General features: G+C 40.3%; 1 protein-coding gene across 1 annotated transcript; it reads right to left on the bottom strand.

The window, feature by feature from the left end:
- Positions 1-7126: 7126 nt before the first annotated feature.
- Positions 7127-21778, bottom strand: LOC120530510 (guanylin-like). Its single transcript, XM_039754941.1, has 3 exons — positions 21652-21778; positions 10563-10743; positions 7127-8048 (listed from the first exon to the last, which is right to left on the bottom strand). The coding sequence occupies exons 1-3, from the start codon at positions 21718-21720 to the stop codon at positions 7981-7983; spliced, it is 318 nt and encodes a 105-aa protein (XP_039610875.1). The 5' UTR covers positions 21721-21778; the 3' UTR covers positions 7127-7980.
- Positions 21779-25482: the final 3704 nt, after the last annotated feature.

Below are 25482 nucleotides of genomic sequence, written 5' to 3'. Positions count from 1 at the left end.
TATGGGTTGGAGATGGTGGCACTGACCAGAAAGCAGAAGACAGAGCTGGAGGTGGCAGAGTTAAAGATGCTAAGATTTGGATTGAGTGTGACGAGGATGGACAGGATTAGAAATGAGTCAGCTCAGGTTGGATGGTTGGGAGACAATGTCGGAGAGGCGAGATTGCATTGGTTTGGACATGTGCAGAGGAGAGATGTTGGGTAAATTGGGAAAAGGATACTAAGGTTAGAGCCGCCAGGCAAGAGGAAAAGAGGAATGCCTAAGAGAAGATTTATGGATGTGGTGAGAGAGGACATGCAGGTGATGGGGGTAACAAAGGAAAATGTAGAAGACAGGAAGATATGGAAAAAGATGATCTGCTCATAATGGGAGCAGCCGAAAGAAGAAGAAGTGTGATGTGTTGGTTAATGCAGTAGCCTTGAGGATCCAACACCTTAGGTTTACATCCCAAGCCTGGTTGTTGCACAAAGCCATTAAGAAGGATAACAGAATGGGAGGATATATAGTGCCTTGATGTGTGGTGTACAAGTCCAAGGAGGTCCTTCTCAAACCTTGTAATGTAGGCTACTGGTGAGGCCTCATTTGGAGTACTGTGTGCAGTTTTGGTCTGCAGGTTACAAAAAGGACATAGCAGTACTAGAAAAAGTCCAGAGAAGAGCAACTAGGCTGACTCTAGGGCTACAAGGGATGGATTATAAAGAAAGATTAAATGAGCCTTTTCAGTTTAAGCAGAGGAAGACTCAGAGGAGACATGATTGAAGTGTTTAAAATTATGAAGGGTATTAGTACAGTAGATTGAGACTATGACTTTAAAACAAGAGACAGAGAGAAAGAGAGGTTGTGAGCAGGCACTGATAGCATGTTGCTGCACCCACCACACAACAGACCACCTGGATAGGGACCTGAGTGCAGCGGGTGACTCCTCAGCACCACACTTGAACAGTGGCTGGAGTGGCAATCCTGCCACCAACCCCCATGTTTTCCCAGCAGGTTGGATGGCCTACATGCAGGGCTGGTTGCAGATTAATGTCATACCCAGGACAAAGCAATTGCAGGTTAAGGGCCTTGCTCAAGGGCCCAACGGAGTAAAGCACAGTTGTAAACTTGTTAAGGATAAATTTCAAACAAACATTAGGACGTTTTTCCTTACACAGAGAATCACAGAAACATAGAATAAGTAGTGCGGTAGACAGTAGAAATTTAAAGGACTATCAAAACTCGACCTGATGTTATTTAAGATGAATTAAGTGAATAGGAACAGAAAGCTGAATGGCCTGTCCTTGTCTAGATTGTTCTAATGTTCTGTCTTGCACCTGGATTAAGTAAATTTGGAAATGCTATGATTTTTTTTAATACATGCATGTGACACTTTCCATTTATCAGTATTTGAATTGCATTTTCCCGAGTGTTTGTCTCATCCATATGATGCTCTCCCATCACTTATTTGGAGCAAACAGGGCAGGCAGACAGAGATATTCTTTAATACACTTGATAGACTGTTTCACTTTGAAGAAAAATATTCCTTTTCTTTGTTACTAAAACACCATACTTCATGTGAGGTCTTTACAAAAGCCTAAATTGTTCAGGGCATGGATTCTTCACATGGTCAAATGTGAGACACAGGAATGCAGGCCCGTGCTGACTCCACAGTTGTCATGTATGAATAGTGTATTCCATCTCATCTCACACATTAACACCAGGACTGTGATCCAGGTAAATGCAGAGGCCACCGCCATACATTGGATTCACGTCATTGCTTCTGTGACCATGTGTCATGGAATTGCTGTCAAAACCTCATGATGTTCAGACATTCCTTAGCATTGCTTTACTTGTGTTAAGGAACCCAAAGTCTTCCATAAAAATGCACCCCTGCTCCATTACCCCTCCACCACCATATCGTTTCACACCCATTAGGACGGATCCAGCACCTCATGGTTTTTTCCATGTCCTCACTCTTTCATCAGAAGCTGAGAAATGTTGACTCTTTCCTTGTCTGATACTCACCAAAGAGTCAGCCTCTGCATGCACCATTCATCAGCAGTATCTTTATGACCATCATTTTAGGACAGTGGCTCACTCTTGATTCTTCTGTGTCAAAGATTTGCATGAAAACTCCAGGAGAGTTGTTGTTCTTGACTCTCATGCTACTTAGCAAAGGTTAGAAAAGACCTGTTGCCCACTTTGTATCTGAATTGAGCAGATCCAATCTCATCTATAAGCACTCATCTTCTCGGTAGGATTGTGAACACATATGATGCAGTCAGTTTATTGAGTGGTAAAGGCTGTTGGATGTAATTAAATTGAATATTCACTATACCACACAAGAAGAAGAAAAAAGAAGACATTGTATTTATATAATGCTTTTCAAAACACTCAAAGAGGGGGTTTCACAACCACCACCAATGTGTAGCACCCAACCGAATGATGTGACAGCAGCCATTCTTGTGCCAGTGCACTCACCACACATTAGCTATTAGGTGGTTAAGATGGAAGAGAGAGATAGTAAGTTAGGAACAGGTGATGATTAGGAAACTATAATCACCAGGCCATGATGGGCATTTCAGCCAGGACATAAGGGGATACCCTACTCTTTATGAATGATGCTCAGGGATCCTTTATGACCACAGAGAGTCAGGACCTTGGTTTTTACATTACATCCAAAGGATGGTGTCAATTTTTACAGCACATTTTCCCCATTACTGCACTGGGGCATTGGAATCCATACACACACCACACTCACCAACACCTCTTCCAGCAGCAACCCAAGCTTCTCCTACATGGTCTCCCATCAAAGTACTGACCAGGCCTTAACATGCTTAGCTTCAGGTGGATTACCTGTTCTGAAGTACATGTGGGATGTGGTATAAGCAAAATTAAATTGTTCACATCTTTCAACTCTTTCAGGTCTTGTGCCAATAAGTCCTCATGTAACTAATACAAATAGGGCCAATGTTTGGATACAGGGTGGGCATCTAAGGGATGAGTATCATGGACTCCAGTATTATCTCCATATATTAATCAGTAGCAGGACTCCTTTACATCCCCTCACTTTGTACATTGTTGCTGGGGTCAAATGCATGTGTAATTCTGGGATAGGCATTTAAATGGCCTGACATTAAAGCTGTCTCCTGTGGTTTACAGAATGTGAGCAATAAATTTGATAAAGGTACAGTTGTATCATCTTAATCATAACTAGTGACTGGGAGCCCGATCGAATCGGGCTACAAATTCTATGTTTGTGAAAACCATACTTTCTCTGCAAGGATTTATTTGTTTTTTTAAGTCCTTGAAATGATTTTATTATCATTATTGGCACTGATTTGTGCTTAAAATAAACCTTTTCGGCCGATGTAATGAAGAGCTTCCCTGTTTAAATGGGGCTGCGAGACGTGAACTCAGCTCTTCGGTGCACCTCATAGTTCTAACTTGTATTGAGTCGAGGTATTGACGCGAACACCATACATGTGGGGTATTGACGCGAACACCATACATACGGATAATATCAAATTATATATAAGAATTGCTGACAACTGATGTCTTACAAATGTATAATACAGTACACCAGGGATGGGATTAAGTCCTGCCCTTCAAGTTTCAAGTCAAGTCTTAAATTATAAGGATTACGTTCAAGTAAGTCAAGTCAAATCGCAGGATTTAATCAAATAAGTCAAGCTAAGTCACAGATAGAAAGATAGAACTTTATTTGTCCCCGGGGGGAATCTGGCTTTTTACAGAAGCTTTTTAAATAAATTAATAGTTACATAAGTAAGTAAACAAATAATATATACAAACACACTTTATTCTGAACACACACGAGAATGACTGTAAAGCAGAAAAATTAAAAAGAAAGAAAACTTCTGTCTTGGCTGTCACAGTCACGGTGAGGCATTATGCAGGCATATTGCTGTTGGTCTGAAGGAGCCCCCGTAGCATTTCTTGGCACACTTCTGCTGAATAATTTGCTGGCTGAAAGTTTGGAGTGTTAGTGTATCAAAGAGAAGATGTGCAGCTTTGTTCGTAATGGCACTCAGTTTTGTTTTAATACTCTCCTTCATTACGACCTCTAGAGGGTCCAGAGTGTGTCCCATAACTGAGTCTGCCCTTATAATTAGCTTGTTGATATGATGGACCCCCCTTGAAGTGATGTTACCAGCCCAGCACACCACAACACCGACCATCACAGAGCTGTAGATGTGAAGGATGTCACTTCCCACATTAAAGGAATGCAGTCTCCTATAATACCTCTGTGTTCTGAGACCACTCCAACCTGTCATTAATGTGGACCTCCAAGTACTTGTAGAAGTGGACCACCTCTACATTCACTCCTTGAATAGTGACCAGACATAGAGGCTCTTGAGTGTTGTGAAAGTCAATAAGCAGTTCCTTGGTTCTGCTGATGTTAAGGTGCAGACAATTCTCTTTGTAACAAGAAACAAACTTCACCACCTGACTCCTCTCCTATGTCTCACCCCCATTATAAATGCACCCTGTAAGTGCAAAATCATCTGAGAATTTCTACAAGTGACATGACCTGGTGCTATATTTGTAGTCGGAGGTGTACAGGGTGAAGAGTAAAGGATCACATCCATATCAGAAACACAGTCATTGAGTCTCATCAGTTTGTGATTGGCTTGGATAAAATCAAATAGCTTGGATTTTCTCTTTAGTCAGAGGGGTGGGCCGTGTCCACGAAAGAGCTGAGAACCAATGATTGCTCATCCAGAAGAACAATGTAGAGAATGTAGCCACAAGGAATAAGTTAATAGTGTTTTGATCCTCACAATTAAATGAGAAACTCGTCTGTCTGATGTCTTGTGTTTTATGTGCTCCAACAGAAAGGAAAAAAGAGAAAAGGGTTGAGACTGTGGCAGAATGCACAGCATAGCTATTAACCCTTCATTCATTAATGGTGCAGCACTGGCTCCACTGGCTGCATGGAGTTCTGTGGACCTCACAAACTGAATAGAAGCTTTTCCATCTGATGGCTCATATTTTACATACCATAACAAAAATGGAAAAAAGAAAGAGAAGAGATTGCTGTTAAACTTGCTGCAGCCGTTAACCCCTTCATACAGCTCCTGCTTCTTCAGGCAGCATGGTATTCACTGACAGAAAAGGGGACAAGCACGACTGTGGTGGAAGATCGGCACTGTCAGGTTAGTTAGTTGTGTAATCTGACATGGTGCGACGGGATCAGCAACTGTGATCGGCAAATCTGACATACTCCACAGCAAAAAGTTGTGTAATGTGGCATCGGCTTAAGAGAGAAGTGACACAACATGGGGTCAGCGGAGCTGTGGAGATGTTGAAGTGGTACATTAGTTGGAAGAGTGACACAATGATTACTGTATCCAGGGCCAACGTAACTATTTTTTATAAATTTTGAAGTGACTAAAAAAGTTTAAAAACGTTGCCATATCATATCAGTCACATTTCACCTGCCAGTATTACAAGCCATTCCATTCTTTGTTTTGAGAATAGCCATCTTTGGAGCTGATCCCTCATTTTGATTTTTCTCCAACGCAATGATTGGTTCTAATGACTTACGCAGGTATGGACTGCAAAGTGTATATTTACAGAATGTAAATTAAAAGAATACAATTAGAAAAATGGAAACTTTTGATGTAACATTAGACTTTGTAAGTCATTTACCCTGAATCTGCATGAAGTCATCAATAAGTAAGTCTATGACAAGTCAATTTGTTTTTGAAAAATTGCTAAGAAAGTCACAATTTAATTAAATTAAGACTTGAGTCATATGACTCAAGTTGCCCACCTTGGCACCACAAATCTTATGTAGAAAATATGTTCTTTATACCCTCATAAGACTAAGCTGAATCTATGACCTTTCATTCCAGGAAGATTCCATAATTTACTGGTAATTGAATCGTTGCTTTAGTTTCTTTATTCTTAAACTTGGGAGACAGAAGTTTTTGCAAATGTCATAGAGCAGCGTTACATATTTTTTGATTTCAATTTTGATAAACTTTTTTAATTCCCGAGGGGAAACAGACCTATGGAGGCCAGAGTGCAGGGTCAGCCATTGTACAGTAACCCTGGGGCAATTTTATGGTTAATATGTGCGGTGCTTTACCCCTTGGATGTTTTCACACTTTATTATTATACAACATTGAATACCAGTGGAGTTAATTTGGCTTTTTTGACACAGATCAATAGAAAAATGACTCTTAAGTGAAAATAGGTCTCTGTAACACAGTTTAAATCAATGAAATAATTAACAAAATTATGATCATAACCCTGCCTCGCAGTTAGGAGACCCGGGTTCGCTTCCCGGGTCCTCCCTGCGTGGAGTTTGCATGTTCTCCCCGTGTCTGCGTGGGTTTCCTCCGGGCACTCCGGTTTCCTCCCACAGTCCAAAGACATGCAGGTTAGGTGGATTGGCAATTCTAAATTGGCCCTAGTGTGTGCTTGGTGTTTGTGTGTGTCCTGTGGTGGGTTGGCACCCTGCCCGGGATTGGTTCCTGCCTTGTGCCCTGTGTTGGCTGGGATTGGCTCAAGCAGACCCCCCGTGACCCTGTGTTCGGATTCAGCGGGTTGGAAAATGGGTGGATGGATGGATGGTCATAACCCTATACAGATAAATGCATATTTTTGTGTGACATAGATTAAGTGAGTAATCAAGGCCAGATTAAGACTGTATGGCAGTTACCAGATTCTAATTTTATTGTATAACCAAGATTAATATATATCATTAACCTATATTATTACCATTTTATTATTGCATATGTACTGTGTGTATGTAATTTTTTCATTTAACATGGGAACCCCTTTTTGTGGAACCTGGTTCAATTGCACCATTTGCAGTTTTTCACCATTATCATGATAAATCCGGCAATGGAAAATTTCTGTTGTAACCTCTTCCCTTGATGCCCTAAACACATCCATTTTTTTTTGCTTAATGGTTAATCCAGCCCTGTAAGTAAATATACAGTATATCCTTGTACTTAGGATATGAGCCACTGTAGATCAAGGCTTTTTAGGAAGACAGAGACCAAAAGAGAAATGTGAAATCAAAATTACAGCTGTAGGTCTAAAAGCTGCCAGAATATCTAATCAGAATAAGAAAAGGAAACATATGTTGAAAATTTACTGTTTATTAGGCAGATACAAATAATATTTGAATAAGATAATGAAAGAAGCAAGTTACAGAACTTCATTGCTGCCATCTACGTTGTCAATATGCCATCCAGCCTTTTGAATCTTTTCTCCAAGCCAAGTCACCAGCCTCCAGTCAGAGAGCCAAGGAGACTCGGCGTCAGACCAGAAGCTACCTTGTTTCCATTTGATGTTGTAGACGTGAGAATTAAGATCAACATTAAAAGCTAAGCTTAGTGCCATTTTCCACCCTAAAATGTGTGTGTGTTTTGTTCTCTGTGCTTTTTATTGAGGTTTGTGTAGATGTTTTTGGACTTCCTTTGGGCCTGAGATAAAAATAAGTAGTGTTCATTGTCCATTTGTCACCTTGCAAAATACCAACGGGGTTAGAATCCCAGACTAATCACCATATGCATGGAAGTTTTACATTCTCTTAGTGTGGGTGGTTCACTGGTCTCCCTGGTTTCTCTCCGTTTCAAAGGTTTGCATGTTAGGTTAATTGCTGATTCTGAACTGGCCAGCAGATAGCAAGTAACAAACGAACTGACCATCCAGGATGATTTCCTGCCTTATGTCCATTGATGCCTGGACATTGTCCCGAAATAAATAAGCGGATTATAAATGGGATGGAAAGATCAATTTGTGTTAATTGCCAGTCGCTGTTTGGTACCCGCTACTGACCATCATTTGTTACTACAAGTAGAGCACGAAAAAAGATATTGAGAATGTAAATCTCACAACGATTTAATAAGCTAACAAATTTGCACATCTCTTTGCAAGTTCATTTTGAGAATATTTGGACAGGAATTCAGAAAGCTAAAATTTAGTTGAGTGAGAGTCGCAAAGAAAGGTTCTCCAGACTTTCTACAAGCATCCTGTACAGGCTGCATTTGAACAGATTTCACAAAGATCTGCTTCTTCCGATAGTCTCCCTGAAAAAAAAAAAGAAAGAAAGAACAATCAATGTTTCTGTTGCTATTGGAAAGTCACACTTCACTTACCAGAGCATGCAAAGAAACAGCAAAGTACTAATGAAAAGATGTGAAGTGAAATCCACAGACGTCGATCAGGGTTGGGGTCACTCATAGATTGGTGCACACCACTACAGCAAAAGGAGCAGTTAAGAAGAGGGGTAGAAGGGGGTACCTGCTATCTGACTACTGCATTGCTTTAATAGTCTTACAATAGGCTTGTGTAGCAGAGAGGGGCATCATGGTTGAAAATGGATGTCAAATGATTGTCATCAAACAGACACAAGTTATTAAATCTTTTGTGAAAACCAAAGATTTTTCAGTCCAAAGTCTAATATAAGTCATTTATCAAATTATGGGTACTTAAGTTACTTTAACTCTATGGTATCGTGATCTTAGCTTTGCTTTTCCAATGCTTGGATGCTAACGTCTGAGTACCACTATCATTTGTTAGCTACGACAGCCACTTGTAGTTATAGCTAACAACGGTGTGGCTGCAATTGACAATATGGCATTGTTAAAATAACCATATACATTTTTTACAAAAATAACAATAGTACATAAGAAATGTGACAAATGAGAGGTGACTATTCACTCTATCAGGCTCATTCATTTAGCTAATAGCTAAGTTGTTCCAATCTTCTTAAAGGTTGCCAAGGTTTCTGCTTCAATTTCATGTCTCAGTAGATTGTTACAGATTCATACAACTCTGTTGTAGCGGTGCTACATGATTAAAGTCATCTTAAATATGACAAGAGGGGACTGGGCGGTCTCTTGGTCTGGAACCCCTACAGATTTTATTTTTTTCTCCAGCCTTTGGAGTTTTTTTTGTTTTTTCTGTCCACCCTGGCCATCGGACCTTACTCTTATTCTATGTTAATTAATGTTGACTTATGTTTATCTTTTATTGTGTCTTCTATTTCTCTATTCATTTTATAAAGCACTTTGAGCTACATTTTTTTGTATGAATATGTGCTATATAAATAAATGTTGATTGATTGATTGAAATATATTCAGTGCTGAGATGCGTCTTTCATAGCGTTGTCTTGTTTAAATGGTCTTTGTGTATCTGTATAAATATTGCCCCCTGGAAACAAAGGGGGAAGGATAACACCGTGTAACCGTGGTCCCTCGTGATAATTTGCCCTGTCATTCCTATTCAATTGCATCCGGGTCGTTACTATTTAAACCTAAGGACAAAAAGAAGAAGGGGGTCCGTTTACTACACTGACACTCTATTGTAGAGCCAAGACAGAGAACTGATCCAGATCACCTACATCTTTTTCCTGCTTGCTGCTTCCAACGGCAGACGTTGACAACTTCTCCATTGCAACACAAAACCCTGGGGTTCTGGATTACGCCATCGTACCAAGGATAAGTACAGTGAGACTGTTTCTTGTCGTTTGGCAGAGGAGCAAGCCATCAATTGCATTTGTGTATAATTCCCGCAGGACACTTTTCCTGCTGAACAAGGCTCACAATCACTATTCATCCTCTGAGTTTTGTGTTCTCTGTGTGTCTTATTTGTTTCATGATCAGTATGGGGTCAAGGAAGGGCTTGTGATGTATATTAGTTTTGGTTTTTTTGCTGCATCTTTTTATTATTATAAATCATTATTATAAATCATTATGGGTGATGTGGGAGCTTTAGAGGGAGTGAAATATATATTGTTTTGCTGTTTGTTTCTTATCACTATTAATATATATACACATTATTATTTCACAAACTGTTTTCTTTATGATTATTTAATCGTCAATTGGGGAAATTTATTTAGAAGACATACAGCTTGTTGGGTCTAACGTTCCTCAGCTTACCAGGCCACGGATCTTGGTGGTGTAGCTACCGTTCCGGGTGAGTGGGACCGCCATGACGCTCTTAATTTCTACTCGTGTCCTCAAGTATGTCATTCTCACCCTTTAGCTGAAAGTATTCTGTCTGATATACTTTGAGAATTCTGAAGACTTGGATTTATCTCCTCTGCTTGAGACTAAACAGGTTTATTTCTCCGAGTCTCTCAGAGTAGGACATGTCCTTACATCCTAGGATGTATCTGGTTGCTCTCCTTTGCACAGCTTCAAGTCCTCCTGCTATGTCTTTTTTGTAGAACAGTCACCAGAACTGCACACACTACTCCAGATGCGGTCTACACTAGTCCATTATATAGTCTGTGCATAATGTCCCTCAAGTTATATTCAACAGTTTTTACAATAAAATCTTTTTAATACTTCCCATGCATTGCTTAGACAATACAAATAACTTGTCAACATAAGCCCTTAAAGCGTCCATTTCAGAGGCTGGCAAATTGGTTAAGATGAAAGATGTTTCATGTAATAAACTGGGATCAAACCTTACTTCAAAACTAAACCTAAATTCAGAAAACGCTTGGAGGTAAGTCCAAGGCAAGGCTGAAGGTAGAGGAGATCAGTTTGAGGCACACACAGAGGAATAATTTGGTTTTTGACGCATTTACTCACCAAGTCTGTAGAAGATAGCACTGGCTTCTTGCTTTTCACAAAGGGCTTTGAATTCCTCTGGAAGGGCAACATTTGCACACAAAGCTTGAAAACTGACCGGAGCCATGTTGGGATTCCTTGCAGTATCCATTAGGGCCCATAGTCTTTTTACTGATTCCAATGGGAATGACACATCTCCATCCTAAAGAAGAGTGATATATGGTAAGTGAGTTGCATTTTTATTTCCTTCAGCGTGCCCTCTTAGCTTCACACTTTGGTTTCCTTTTTTATTTAAGGCATAAATGGAGTCTTTCTGTCAACTGCAGCCTTGAGAATTGGTGCTAAAGTCATCACATATTGATTTTGCATAATCTGCTGCTGATAAGTTAAGAAATATTTCATCACTGATAAATAGTACTTTGATGTCAAGCCATCCCCTTTCTGTTATCTCTGTTGATCCAGCAATAATCTAGCTGAGCAGTTGTTTGTATGCAACACAACACATGTACTTACCAGTCAGGGTAAAAAAAAGGTCTACTTCGCAAATTTGTGCAAACCGTATGAAATGGACTGTGATAACAGGCTGTAAGAACGAGATTCATTTATACTGATGTGGTTACAAAAGGTTCAGTGTTCTCGATGGGCACATACAGAAATAAATGGCATCCTGTATAGAGTTTATTCCTGTTTACTCCCAATGCTACTGGGATAGGCTTCAGATCTTTAGCTTCTTACTGTTATGAACACCTTGGGAAATGAAGGTGTCCTGGTAGAATTTGGAAGGAGAGTAAAATGATCAAGATATGGTAACTATAAACGTGTTCAAAAAGACTGTAGGAGGAAAGAAACAAAGCCAGAATGTGAAACCAAAGACAGAAAATGTATTGCAAATAAGTATGAACTATTGTGTTTCAGGCACGCTTAAGTTTATTTCTTGTATATTTAATATTTTTGCTCTTTTATAAGTTTACAGCTTTTGTTAATTACTGTATTCTGTTTTTAGTTTTATTTTGATTGTTGCATTAAATAAAATAATTTTAAAAAATTCGCTACATCTTGCCCTATGTGTACCGTCAGCGACTTTCCTCTGTTTTCCCGTGTGTGTGAATGTCTCTTCACCGATGTTCACTTTCTCGAGCAAGTTCTCGTAAACCCTGCTTCAAGGACTTACATTATTGTCAATGTTCCTTTCTCACCTACTATCTGGTTTTATACTCTCAGTCTTTGAAGGTGGACTCTGTCAGCATGCTTCTTATGCCTTTACTAATGTGTCTTCACCGGCAAAAACATTCCTGTAAAGCCAATGTAGCAGCGTTGTATAAAATGTACCATATCTCCCAGCAGCCTTGGCGGTATTACTCTATTGAACAGCTTTGGAGGTTTGCAGATGCTGCTGGAAAGAAGATTGAGCAAGCAGGGCCTTCCGAAAGGAACCAAAAAGATGCCGTGGGAATCGCAATCGTCCGTCTGTTTGTTTATGTGCCTCTCACATTCAATTGGACTACAACTTGTCCCTTGGATTACAGTTTCCATCTGGATGTATGTGCTGTTATATGACTGCTTGGCTGTTTGAGTTCATCTTGATTGGTTATGTCTTTGTCTGGGGAGCACTCCCAATTGCTACACGCTGTATCAGGAACTGGTAGGACAAAACTTCACATTCCTTTCGGAGATCTGTTCATAAGATATTTCTTTCACTCATCCATCATAAACTGCCCCTGGTATACTGGACTGTTTTGGACATTGTCATTAGTGATTATTGTTTCCTGTGTTGTAATTTATTATCCCTGTCGGGGATAAGGGGAGAGCCTTTGCATATACAGTTTTGTTTGCAATTGTGTGCCATATTTCCGTTAATATTGATAGATTATTAATTATCAGTGTAAGTGTGTGCATACCTGGTCAAGGCTGGGTTTGTTCCTGAGTCCCCACAAATAAAATAAACAAATCACCTTCTGGGCATGGTATAAATCTTAGCGTCATCGCTTCTCTGCTTCTCAGACTCAGTCTTTATCTTCGAGACACCTTTTTCATCTCTTGTCTGGGTTTTATACTTTTCAATTTTGAAGGCAACTCTCAGTGCGTTTCATCTCAGTCCTCTTCTGATTGTGTCACCAAAACCAAATCAGATTGCTCAGAGGGATTGGACACACAGACCTGAGGGTTTTATTAAATAGTAGATTATGTTTTTCTTTAATAATGTTTTATTTAAGTACTGCATTTCATTTGTAAGCATTATGTTTTTTTATATCTTTTGCTTTAATCCCTTTTGTTTTTTGGGTAGAACCCAAAGAGGCAGGACCAGTCTGACAGCACAGCTAAAGCACCACCCTCAGACTATATATTAAGCAGATACTTCAATGGATCATTTATGGTCATAGATAGCGTTTATAAGTACAGTAAATCTTATCTGCAGATTTGGTACCCACTGATTTGCTTATCAGATATTATAAAAGTGTGACCCGTTTTGCAACACCTGTTGTCTACTCATTCCTATTCACAGATAAGGTCCTTGTGGCCAGGTTGGGGATGGGACGGGATGAACATTAGATGGATTGTATTCACGATCGTGTGCAACAGATTACAAAATTCTGAGAAGCCTCCAGCACATGAGCAACACGTGAGATTAAACAACAACAGGTCTGTGATGTCCTTAGATGTCCAGGACTGCACACACACTAAACTGAATGGATCAAAGTGTGTTTGCTTAGTGCTGGGAGGTAAGGGGAAGCTGCTGAGTGCTGTTTGTGATGGGCACTGGGGCTTGCAATTATTCCCTACAAATTATCTCCCAAGCCTTTACCACCTAACAGCTAAGGTGTGGTGAGTGTATTGGTGCAAAATTGCTGCTGTCGTGGTTGAAGTGGCTCTCCACTTACTATGTAAAGTGCTTTGAGTAGTGAGAAAAGCACTACATAAATTTAAAGAAATTGTTATTACCAATCCATCCATCCATTATCCAACCCACTATATCCTAACTACAGGATCACGAGGGTCTGCTGGAGCCAATCCCAGCCAACATAGGGTGCAAGGCAGGAAACAAACCCTGGGCAGGGTGCCAGCCCACCACAAGGCGCTCACACACACACACACCAAGGACAATTTAAAATCTCCAATGCACCTAACCTGCATATCCATGGACTATGGGAGGAAAACAGAGTACCCGAAGGAAACCCACTCAGACACAGGGAGAACATGCAAGCACCACGCAGGGAGGACCCAGGAAGTGAACCTGGGTTTCCTAACTGCAAGGTAGCAGTGCTCTCCACCGCGCCACTCTAATTATTATTAGTATTATTGTTATTATTAAACAAGGAATTCCTTATAAGTATGGGTCATAAGCTTGCACTGATGTTCTTTGTACACACTACCCTTCACTACTGCAGTGCTGGCACATTCTCCCCGTGTCTCTGTGCATTTCCTTCAGGGACTCAGATTTTCTACCCACATCCAAAAGATGTAATGTTTGGCAACTTGGAATTGGCCTAGTGTGAGTGTGTGTGTTAGTGTGGCCTGAGATCGACTAGTGATTTGTCCAGAGTTGGGTCTTGCCTTGCACTTGATGCTGCACCAGCCTCCCGACCCTGAAATGGATGAAGTGGCCAGATAATTAATGAGTGACATGAAACAATATCAAAATAAGAGAGAGATGTTGGGAGCATGCACATAACAAACCACTGAATTGGGACCCGAGTGCAATGGGTGACACCTCAGATCCACACTAGAAAAGTGTAAGGTTTTTTATGGTGGCTGGAATGCCAGTCCTGCCCCCAACCCCCACATAAGTCCCTGTAAATTGGAGGATCCGCTTTGCAGGGCTGGATGAAGATTAACGTCATACCCAAGATGGAGCAATTGCAGGTTAAGGGCCTTGCTCAAGGATTCAATGGTGTAGGGTCACTTCTGACATTTACAGGATTTGAACTGACAACCTTCTGATTGGAGGCACAGATCCCTAGCCTCAGAGCGACATTATTTCTTCAAGGACACTTTATTTGTTGAATTAGTTATACATCCAAATTTTATTGTTAAATTAAATCCAGAAATATGAGCAAAATCCCTCCAGTCTAAAATGTAACACACTGCCTGAGACGCTTAAGGAAGGTAAGCAGAAATCATAAAAATGTGAGTGCATGGGAGGGAGGATCGGTGGCTGTGTAGAGTGCAACATGTTCGTGTCTTAGGGACATGACGCATTCAATGTACTCCGGTTACACAGTTTGAAAATTTCTGAGTATCTATCTATCTATCTATCTATCTATCTATCTATCTATCTATCTATCTATCTATCTATCTATTATATAGTGCCTTGCCTATCTATTCTGTCTATCTCTCCATTTATACGTAATTGTCTATTTCTCTATAGTATTCTAAAATATACTGTATATTAAAGTGAGGACCCAAAACATGCATATAAAATTGACATCTATGTTGTTATGGTCATGTGAAAAAGTAAGTATACATACGTATATGTTTTTGTTTTCTTTTTTTAACATGTGGAAGTATCAAGACTTGATCTTCATTTTTAGATAAAGGTGAAGTAATTGAAGAAAACAATGAAAATTCACCAACAATTTATTCACCAAACTGATATGCCATTTTCATCAATGGTAAATGAAGTTCCCCCCTTGGTTAGGTATTGACCCCTCAAGTAGGCGTTTTTGTAACTAGTAGACTCTGACATCAACTGGCAGTTCTTCCCACTCCTCCTTGCAGAATTCCTTCGGCTGTGTGATGTTTTAGGGTGTCTTGTGTCCACAGCACAGACCCCCACTAACCACCACCACCACTGTATCTCTAAAGGATTCAGACCCCGGCTTTAACCTTGCCATTTTAGAACCCTACATTGCGTTTCAGTCATTTCTTGGCATATTTCATATTTCCAGCACTAATTAATTGGACTGCAGTTCCCAGTAATTATGGGAGTATTATGCCATTGGGCAAGTTTGGATCTGCATGGGGGTTGCTGAGAAGAAACATGATTAGGTTCAACTTTTAAACAGGAGCCATAAGTCACCGGAAAGAATCACGATCATCCATGTCTGTTTGTTTCAATGCGTCACATTACAACTGGATTACAAATATTATTATTCTTTGGATTACAATTTCTTTGGATTTATTTTATTGTCTTGAGCCTGTCTGTACATGTGATTTTATCATGGGTGGATGCAGCTTTGTCTAGGGAGTGTTCCCAATCACTTCAAATCTTAACATTAACAGCTGGAACTTGGCAGGATAGCTCTTTTCATTACATTCAGGTGGCTGTTCACTCGATCATCATCGTTTGCATCTCTGGAACCAGACTGTTTGTGGGCCGCATCATGAATGTTTACAATTTACCGTTTTGCGCTTTTTGTCTGATTTTGTTTTGTGTTGGTTAAATATTTGGGTAGGATTTTGTGTGCATGTTGTTTGTTAATTGTTTATTGCTCTCTTTATTTGTTTAATATATTCTTTACTAGCCATCCCCCCGTGGCTTCACCTTCCTAGCAGTGAATCAGGACAGTGACGAAGGCCCTGCTCCCCATTCCTGACGTCATGCTTCTCCCTCCCCTTGGCCCACAGCCTCTGTCTTGGAATAGCATGAATATGTGAATTATGATACATAGTGAAAAGTTAGGGTGAGGTGAGTCTTCCATGAGCGTTATAGGTCATGGAGACATGGTTTCGATGACCTGAAGTGACAAACACTAATGGGTAATAAATGAGGTATCCAACCTATTGAGATCACCTCAGCTTCTTTCAGCGTATCAGGTCATTGGTTGTCATCACCGGAGAGCTGCCATTTATTTTGAGCATTTCTTCTTATAGTTCTGCGAAGGTGTTATTGCTGCACATTTGCTAAAGCAATTCCTTAGCTGCTAGACCACACTAGGAAATGGCAAAAAAACATTTTTACACAAGCACAAATCCATTTTTTTAAGTCACAGTCAATTTCTTGTAACATGAAAGATTGCATATGGTCTTTTACTTTGAAAGTCAATACATTTTCTGGCAATATTATGTCACTTTCTCAAAGGGAGAAGTTACGTCTTGTAGTACTACATTATCTACTACTTAATAAAGCCCTAAAGTCTGTGTGCTCAGTCTCAGCAATTGGATTGGTCAGTTTGGCTTTGGTGTCGCGACGAAAGTGAAAGTGTGAGTGTTAGACACACAACGGGGTGCATGAGAAGAGTCACCTTCAAAGATGACGAGTATAAAAGCAGGATAGGATGCAAGGAAGCTACTCAGAAAATAATGACAGAGTCTGAGAAACAGGATTTACAGGTGAGGGCGCCAGGGAAGAAAGTAGCTAAAAGTACACGTAGTTTGCAAATATTTGTAAATTATTCAGGTTTATACCACTATATCCTGAGTTGGGACTACAGTTCTGTTTCAAACTCAAATGTATGGCATTATTATAACACTTTTAACATGTCAGCACTTTAGGCTGCTTAGATAAAGAAAAGTTCTACCTGCCCAGCTGAACATCAATATAGAAGATAACCTGATGACTGCTGATATCTGCTACTGATCTAAAGCTGCATGTGCACAGCATGTGTTATAAATGTGTAGTGATGCACATGAGACTGTGTACTGAGAAGGACTAAAACGACTTCTTCAAAGTTAAATAAGGTGGGACACCCTAAGTGTCTCCACATTTAGGGTTTACCAAAATGGACCTCATAAAGAACTGCTAAACCCTCACTGCCACCGTGGACATTACTTTGTGGCATTCTGTTCAGTATGGTGTCATGTTAGTCAGCACACACTAAACCACAAGTAGGAGAGGTTGAGTTTGGGGGGCCTGTGAGAACCACCTATACGATTTTTTTTACTTCTGTTTCATTGTTAAGTGAGCAAGTAAACTGCATCATACATCCAAATACAGCTTTATATAAAAATTCAGTTGTTAATCAGGTTCTTAATGTTACATGCTGTTTGTATAACTTATACTTTATATGTTATAGCTGTGGTTGTTTACTGAAGTAAAGATTGCAAGCTTAAAATTGGGACATCAGGATGTTCCCAGTACCTTATGTCCCATTTACAAATAAACTGTATGCCTCAGTGCAGCTGTTGTATAATTGGATTTTAACCAGTACGTAATAAATAGCTTATTAAAAAACTGATTTGTATTTAAACACCTTATTTATAAAGTTATGTTATAATAAACAGGCAAACAGACATTAAATAATTTTTTTGTTCTTTGCTTCCTATAAAGGAAAAACATGTTTTTGAGTATTAAATATACAGAATGTGAAATGAAGTGAATAATTCAAAACAGCGCTTTTGGAAATGCCAGACTTCACCATATTTGTTCAGTGAGCCATATGGCATGTTCTCTAAATGAAATTAGATATACTTCTCATTAAGGAAGTAATTTAGCCTCAATGTCAAGAAAGACGGATACCTAAGGCAAATTTCAACTGAGCTCAAAAATTGGATTTGGGAAGAGAAGTTGTGTAAAAGCATTATTATTAGAGTGGCGACTTACAAGATTTCGTTACATTTATTTTGTTTTTTTCAGTTTGAACGCAGGTAGGTGATGTGACTTGCTCACACAGTGCCAGTAGTGGGATTTGAACACACAACCTCAGGGTTTTAAGTCCAAAGATTTAAGCGCTACTCCATATGGAGGCTATCAGCCTAGTAGTAGTGGTGGCAATGGTGTTAATATTGTCAAGGGTACAGAGTAGAGTGAAATTCTCACTTGCACGTCTGGCCAGCATATAACACATTGCTTCTCTGGGCTGTCATGATAAATAAGAATTTATTATAATACAGAACTTCATTTTAATTTATAGGAAGCACAAAGCATACCTGATGTATTCCGTATGCCTGCCTCTATGCTTCTATTAGCATGAGAGCATGTAACCTGATAGCATGTAAGATTACCAAAAGCAGAAAATTCAGGTATTTCTCTGCTATAAAAATCTTTACTCAATATATAATATAATATAATATAATATAATATAATATAATATAATATAATATAATATAATATCCTTCTATATAAAAGCAGTCGGGACTGTCCTTCTGTCCAGTGAGTGCTATGCAGGCGCGGAGTTTCACACAAGCCCCATCCATTTTGCAATGCACGATGGGATTTGTAGTTTCGTTTTCCAGGTAAAAGATGATTTTCTACTCCAGACTGTGTGATATCTTCTTCTTTCTTTCTTACTATATGAAAGCGGTCGGGATTGTTCTTCCGTCCCGTGAGTGCTACGCAGGTGCGGAGTTTCACACACGCCCCTTTCATTTTGCAATGCACGATGGGATTTGTAGTTTCATTTTTCCAGGTAAAAGATGATTTTCTACTCCAGACTGTGCAACATCTTCTTCTTCTTTCTTACTATATAAAAGCGGTCGGGATTGTCCTTCCGTCCCGTGAGTGGAAAGCGTAGCGGTATTCCGCTTATCACAGACTTACTACTTGCAGCTTGCGTGCAGTGACATGATGTGAGCAGAGTTCTGGTGCTCCCATCGTTCCCTTGCTTTTGTGCGATCGCTGGAAAAATAGACAAAATTATGTCTCTGGAAATAATTAATGTTGATGGAGTACAAATGCCTCACCGCGTAGTAAATATCAGGGGGGTTCAAAAGGGCGACCTCAATATAGAAAAAAGTTTAAATTTCATCACAAAAATAACAGAAACTATGAGTATTAAAGTAATACCGCTCAAATGCAATACAACCCAATTAATGAGTTTGTATAAAATATCAAATTGATCTACATATTGAATTGCCTTAAGAAGTGGTCAACTAAAAAGGCGGGTCAGCCTAGTAATATAATATAATATAATATAAAGTGGGCAGCACAGTGGCGCGGTGGTAGCACTGGTAAGGAAACCTAAGTTACTCCCTGCGTGGAGTTTGCATGTTCTCCCCTTGTCTGCATGGGTTTCCTCTGAGTTCTCCAGTTTCCTCCCACAGTCCAAAGACATGCAGGTTAGGTGCATTGGCGATCCTAAATTGTCCCTAGTGTGTGCTTGTTGTGTGTGTGTGCCCTGCGGTGGGTTGGTGCCCTGCCCAGGATTGTGTTGGTTGGGATTGGCTCCAGCAGACCCCCGTGACCCTATGTTAGGATATAGCTGGTTGGATAATGGATGGATGGATAATATAAAGTGACACATGGGCTGCACAGTACCACTGTGAGTAATGCTGCTGAATAGTTAAGTGACTAAGTCTCTACTATTAAAATCTAAAATAATATAATATAATATATCAATTATCTTGGACAATGTTCCTCAATATATTTTAGACTGAGGACCGCGTTATCAAAGTCAAAGATATGAAGGACCACCTGTGGCCAACAGCCCCTTATTACTATAAATTCTGTGTGTTACAATTAATTCTTTCTCTTTTCTATATGCACTCATGTGAAAAATACTAAAATGACCCAAGGTACAAAGAAGAAGACTTGGCATACAGACTGTAAGAGTGAGTTAGGAAGCCTGAGTGGGGCTGTTTATTGGAAAGCTCCTCCTCAGTTCATTGTCTGTGCTGCTCCTGCTGTCATGCCTTTGGAAGGCTCTCTAAGAAAGATAGCAGAAAGCCAGCATGAACAGAACTCGTATTGCTCCTCAGTCTCTTTTTGTGTTGCAAACTAATTCTCATAGTGCTATTCTATGAGCTGCCATACTGGCTTCTTTTTTGTGGATTTTACCCTGAGGTCTTCTCTGCCTCTCCAGATGTCTTCTCTCAGCTCTGGATGGTATTCATAGTCCCTATTTCAGTCTGTTGCCTACCAGTTGCTCAATATTGCCTACCTGGAAGAAGAGTATGCATTATAAGACTAATATTCAGAACATGTCGGGTTTATGTTTCGAAGTCCCAGATTTTAGTCAATTGTCCATAATAAAGCCTTAAAGATAGTGTTATGGCATGCAGACCTTCTGTAGAAAATAATATATCAGAAGCAGCATGTATCAGTGTCCACATGGAATTAAGGGACTGCTGTTGCCTAGGGTTGACTCTTGAGGCGATCATCAACGTGGATTAAAAAAATTGTGCCATGTAATAAGGAAGTTAGATTGCATGGGAGAAACACTGAAACTCTGAATTAATGTCAGAAGTGAGTAACAAAGAATTATTACCACCATACAGGATCAGAGTGGGAAGGAGTAACAAAAGCACAAAAGACATCAGACAGAATACTTTGCAGTTGGTGTATTAGAGCCATTGCATATGGTCTTATCAACAACAAAGATGACCATGCTCTTGGACCACTAATGGACCACTTTCAGGACTAATGATCTAGGAAGCTGGGTTCGGATATAAATCAATATCATTTTGGAGTTTGCATATTATCTCCATGAGGTCTAGATCCCCAAACTATGTCATTGTTAACATGTTAGAAAGTGAATGCATCCAAAAAGGCTTGGTAACCCATCTATGGTTGTTTCCAGCTTTCCTCATCCCCATTGCAGGGGTAGAATCAGCAGCTCCAGAAGATTGCTGGATGGATAATACAATATGCCACAGTCTATGGTATAAGTGACAAATGGGTGGCATGGTGATGTAGCTGCTATTGCCATAATTATAACCCCTGTGGTCTCTGTATTCAAATAATGTTTGGGTCACTGTCTGTGGGATGTTTGAATGTTTTCCCCATTTCTTTATGGGTTTTCATTGTGTGCTACATTTTCCAGAGGCATGTCAGTAAGCTTGATAGGTGACTTATTGGCCCAAAGTGAGTGAGTGTTGATATGTGTATGTGCATGTGCCCTGCAATTTAATTTATGTTGTTCTCCTGGATTGACTCCTGCCCTCAGTGCTACCTAGAAAAGCTCCAGCTTCTCATTACAATGAGTTAGAACTAGTAAGCTTATAATATAATATAATATAATATAATATAATATAATATAATATAATATAATATAATATAATATAATATAATATAATATATCCATCTATCTATTATCCAACCCACCATATCCTAACTACAGGGTCATGGGGGTCTGCTGGAGCCAATCCCAGCCCACACAGGGTGCAAGGCAGGAAACAAACTCTGAGCAGGGCGCCAGCCCAATGCAGTAACATAATATAATATAATATAATATAATATAATATAATATAATATAATATAATATAATATAATATAATATAATATAATATAACTTACCTGAACCTGAACACTGTAAGAAGAGTACTGAAGGAAGGCAAAAACAAACAACACCAAGAGAACTTTCATATTTTCTTCTGCTTAGACTTCCCTTATGGCCGAGTCACTTATGTTTTGCTCTCTGCTGTAGTTATGGAGCTGCTGGCCTTTTAAAGCCTTGCAGATCTCTTTACTTGGTGATGTATTAATTCGCAAAAGCTTTATAGTGCCTGGCACTAACACCTTCAGTTGTTATTGTTCTTATTTTATTACAATACTTGTCCAGGTCTTATCAACTTTTATTGGCCTACGACAACATCTCCATTGTGTGGGTGATGGAGAACTTTTACAACTTAATAAAATTTTACTAAGACAGACCAATTGCAATATAAGAGAAATGTATTCCAGAAAGAAATGTAATTTAGCTCTTAGAAAAACAAATCTTTGCTTAAGAAATCTGTTAAAGATTAATTTGTGAAGCACTTAACAGGCACTTACTCTTCCTCTTGTGCAGCAGATCCCTGACCTTCAGCTGGGAAGACCTAAACAACATAAGACATGATCAATCACTGAAATGTCTTATCTAAACTAACTCATGTGTATAATGGAAAGGGGTCTTTATAATTCAAACTCTCCTTGAGAGAAATGCCAAAAAATCAATGAGTCACCCCATACCGGAAAATGCATACCAAAATGCATTTTCTGCAATGTCCTTGATTAGTTTAACGTTATCTCCCACACATTAGGTTGGTAGCCAGTTGATATAATGTTCTCAGGAATGTGATTTATTTTTAAGGTGGAAGGGCTTCATTCATTTAGCAAGCAGAAAATGTTTCCACAAACTCAGTAATGGGGATCTGTAGCTGCATTTAATGAAACTCCAGAGGGCTGAAATATTCCATTCATATAGCGCTGGAGTTCAAGAGAAAGGTGTTGCACCCAAAATAAGCGGGTGGCTGAGTGACTCCTTGCCTCTTGTTCAGGCTCCACAGGCTCTGTGGGGCACCACTGAGAGACCACACCGAATTGTCTAATTACTAATGGGGTGGCTGATTCTGTTTTCAACTGGGTGAACAACACCTTGTTTTCTTTGTAAAAGATAATCTGGTGCAGTTTTAAACACATCTTTTTCAATGGCAGAAGTGCAGCAAGCACAGATGCTGGCTGTAGTTTTATGCGTCCTCCATAGCATCAGTGACTTTGACTAATCTTCCTATAACCGATTTCACATGCTCTTGAACATGAACTCTTTTCTCAGGCGCAAATCAGCTCTGCTGTACATCTACCAGAGCCTTCAGGGAACTTATTATGCAGCAGTTCACAAAGAACAGCTCTTCATTTAAAGAAGCCATTTATGTTTCCAAACAAATTTCCTTCCAGTAAAACATTAGAATGCATTGTGGGAGCACTCCCGAATATGAGAACCATGACAAATCAGAAGGGACGGCTGCCAGCCAGAGAAGAGATCAAAGCAGCCCTTTCAGAGGTTTATTAGGCACCTGCACTCCTTGATTTACAGCCCAAACGGTTTTCCAGCAACCGCTGCATGTCATATCCAACTTCAGTGTCTGCTTCTACATGTCTCCTTGTGATGTTCAAGAATGTTGTGAAACTTTGCGTGACAGAAAACGGCTCGGCCTCATGGTGTAATAGCCATAATGACAAACAGACGTCAGCTGGATGAATGTTCATAATGGAATGCTTACAGTTTAAGGATTTGTAATTACCGAGCAGAATAAATCCATCTTTGTACATGAACAGTATGTATGCTGCAAGGAACACTTTTAAGAAGTTGCTCCAGAAATGACAAAGTGAGTTAGGAAGTAGCAATGTGGAGAAAGAGAGAATGAGACAATCTGACAAAAGCTGTGAAAATCCTCTGGCTCGCCCATTCTCTAAAAAAGGGAGAGTTACAGAGAGCCTGAACCAAGTGAGCTGTAGGCGAGATCCTATGAATCCATCTGTACTGCTCACTTAATAATGCACCTTTCATGCCAGGCACCATCAGCACTTGAATTGGTATCACTAAACACTATATGTGCGTATTGGATATATGCAGTGGTCACTAGGGGGCTCATCAAGCTTAGAGATGAGATTTCAGATCTGCTTTGTTAGTACAGTTTACCAATGATTTGGAAAAATGCCTTTAATGTCCGTATTTCAAAAAAGCTGAATACAATGCCGTAGCCTGCACATGGAGCACAGCACCCCAATCTGACTCAGACACAAGTGTAGCACAACACTCAGGCCTTTATTTTGCTGTGGGAAACTCTTCCCAATCATTTCCCACACAATAAGCACGGTATAAAACAACAATACAGCAAACAGCAATACGCTTTTCTTCTATTTGTCTTTTCTTTCTCTCTATTCTTCTGCCTCCACTCCTCCTCCAGCATGCTTTGCCAACTTCCTCCCAATTCTGGCTCCCAGAGTAGTGGCATGCAGTTCCTTTTAAGTAATCCCTGGAATCACTTCCTGTTTTCCAAAGTCTTGGCCTGAGAGCTCATCTGGGTAAGGCTGGAGGCCCCCAAAGCAGGGCTCTCCAGTCTTTACTGTATCCCCCGGTGGCTCCCACGGGACCCAATAGGGCTGAGTCAAAGAACTCTAATTCCCATGATGCTCTTTGGGAAACCGTGGCACTGAAGCAACCCATGGGAGCTGCCATCTGGTGTTCTGGGTGAGGCAGTACCCTAAAGAAGACGCCATCCTTCCACCTCATGAGTGTCCTGGCCGGGTAAGGCTGCCAGCCATCTCTTATAAAGCATTATAATGTCTGTCTTAGATGCCAGGAACAGATTCCATTTAAAAGAAGACAAGCAAGTCACCCTTCTCTCATTTTCACTCTCACTGTTATATACTGTATGCCTATAAGGGGGCTGCTCTATTGTGGGTTCACACTCACACACCACGGACGGACCTCCTCAGTTTGCAGATTTACACTGTGACCAACTGCCGGTGGTCAGTCAAGAACCTGCAATGTCTGCCTCAAAAATTGTGAGCTAAAAAGAGAACTCCTTCAGTCAGAGACCATCTCTGAACACTGCCAGTGGATCCCTTCCTGGTGACGCCAGCTGAGCTCTCTCTCTCTGTCAGCCCCCAGCTTTCCTGTTCAAGCTCACAACTACAGTATATTCCACTTGTCCACAGTGCAAATCCCATACTCATCGCCAAGTGAATTGCCATGGACTCAACCCCACAAAGCATCTCAGGTTGAATCTTTGCATTGTGGAGAACTGTTGAAAGTCTTGTTTTGAACATTTTAGAACTATGGATGGGTTGAGTATAGTGGTGATGCTGTGCAGAAAAGGTGGGGGCTGGCAGAGAAAAATATGCTGACATCACCAGGAAGCACTCCGCCATCTCAGTTCACAGATATATACTGTGGTGAGCTGCCGGTGGTCACACACAAACTTGCAATGCCTTGCTCAGAAGTAGAGTCCTTAAAGTGTGAGCTAATAGGAGAACTCCTTTAGTCTGCAGTGATAAGACATCTCTGAACAAAGGTTAGGCTGCGGCCTTCTTTTAAACTGCACCTGGAAATGCTTCCAGTGTCATGGCAATGATCATCCGAAGCACTTCCAGGTCGTGTAAAAACCAGGGCAGTCCACCCCTGGCAGTGCCCTCTGGCGGCAGCCAAGGATTCAGACTCTTCCAAACTCTAATAACCTATGCCACCCTGCAGATGTCTTAATTGGGTTCAGCCCAGAGGAACACTGCCACCTGCCGTGTGTTTGGGGGGTTTGGGGAGGATTAACTGCTCCGAGCCTTCATGTTTGCAAAGTTGATCCATTATTCTCACAGCTGGGACAAAGATTGTAAGGTGTTTTGGCCAGGCTATCTCCCACTGTCCTT

This window comes from Polypterus senegalus, chromosome 6 (assembly GCF_016835505.1).
Source record: "Polypterus senegalus isolate Bchr_013 chromosome 6, ASM1683550v1, whole genome shotgun sequence".
NCBI lineage: Eukaryota > Metazoa > Chordata > Cladistia > Polypteriformes > Polypteridae > Polypterus > Polypterus senegalus.
This window is presented reverse-complemented; position numbering and strand designations above follow the sequence as displayed.

Excerpts from the sequence above, each read along its gene's own strand:
- LOC120530510 (XM_039754941.1), bottom strand. The coding sequence starts at position 21,720 with ATGAAAGTTCTCTTGGTGTTGTTTGTTTTTGCCTTCCTTCAGTACTCT. Across the intron at positions 10,744-21,651 it reads CTTACAGTGTTCAGGTTCAG|GATGGAGATGTGTCATTCCC; the intron begins GTAAGTTATATT and ends ACTCTTCTTTAG. Across the intron at positions 8,049-10,562 it reads TGCTATCTTCTACAGACTTG|GGAGACTATCGGAAGAAGCA; the intron begins GTGAGTAAATGC and ends TTTTTTTTTCAG.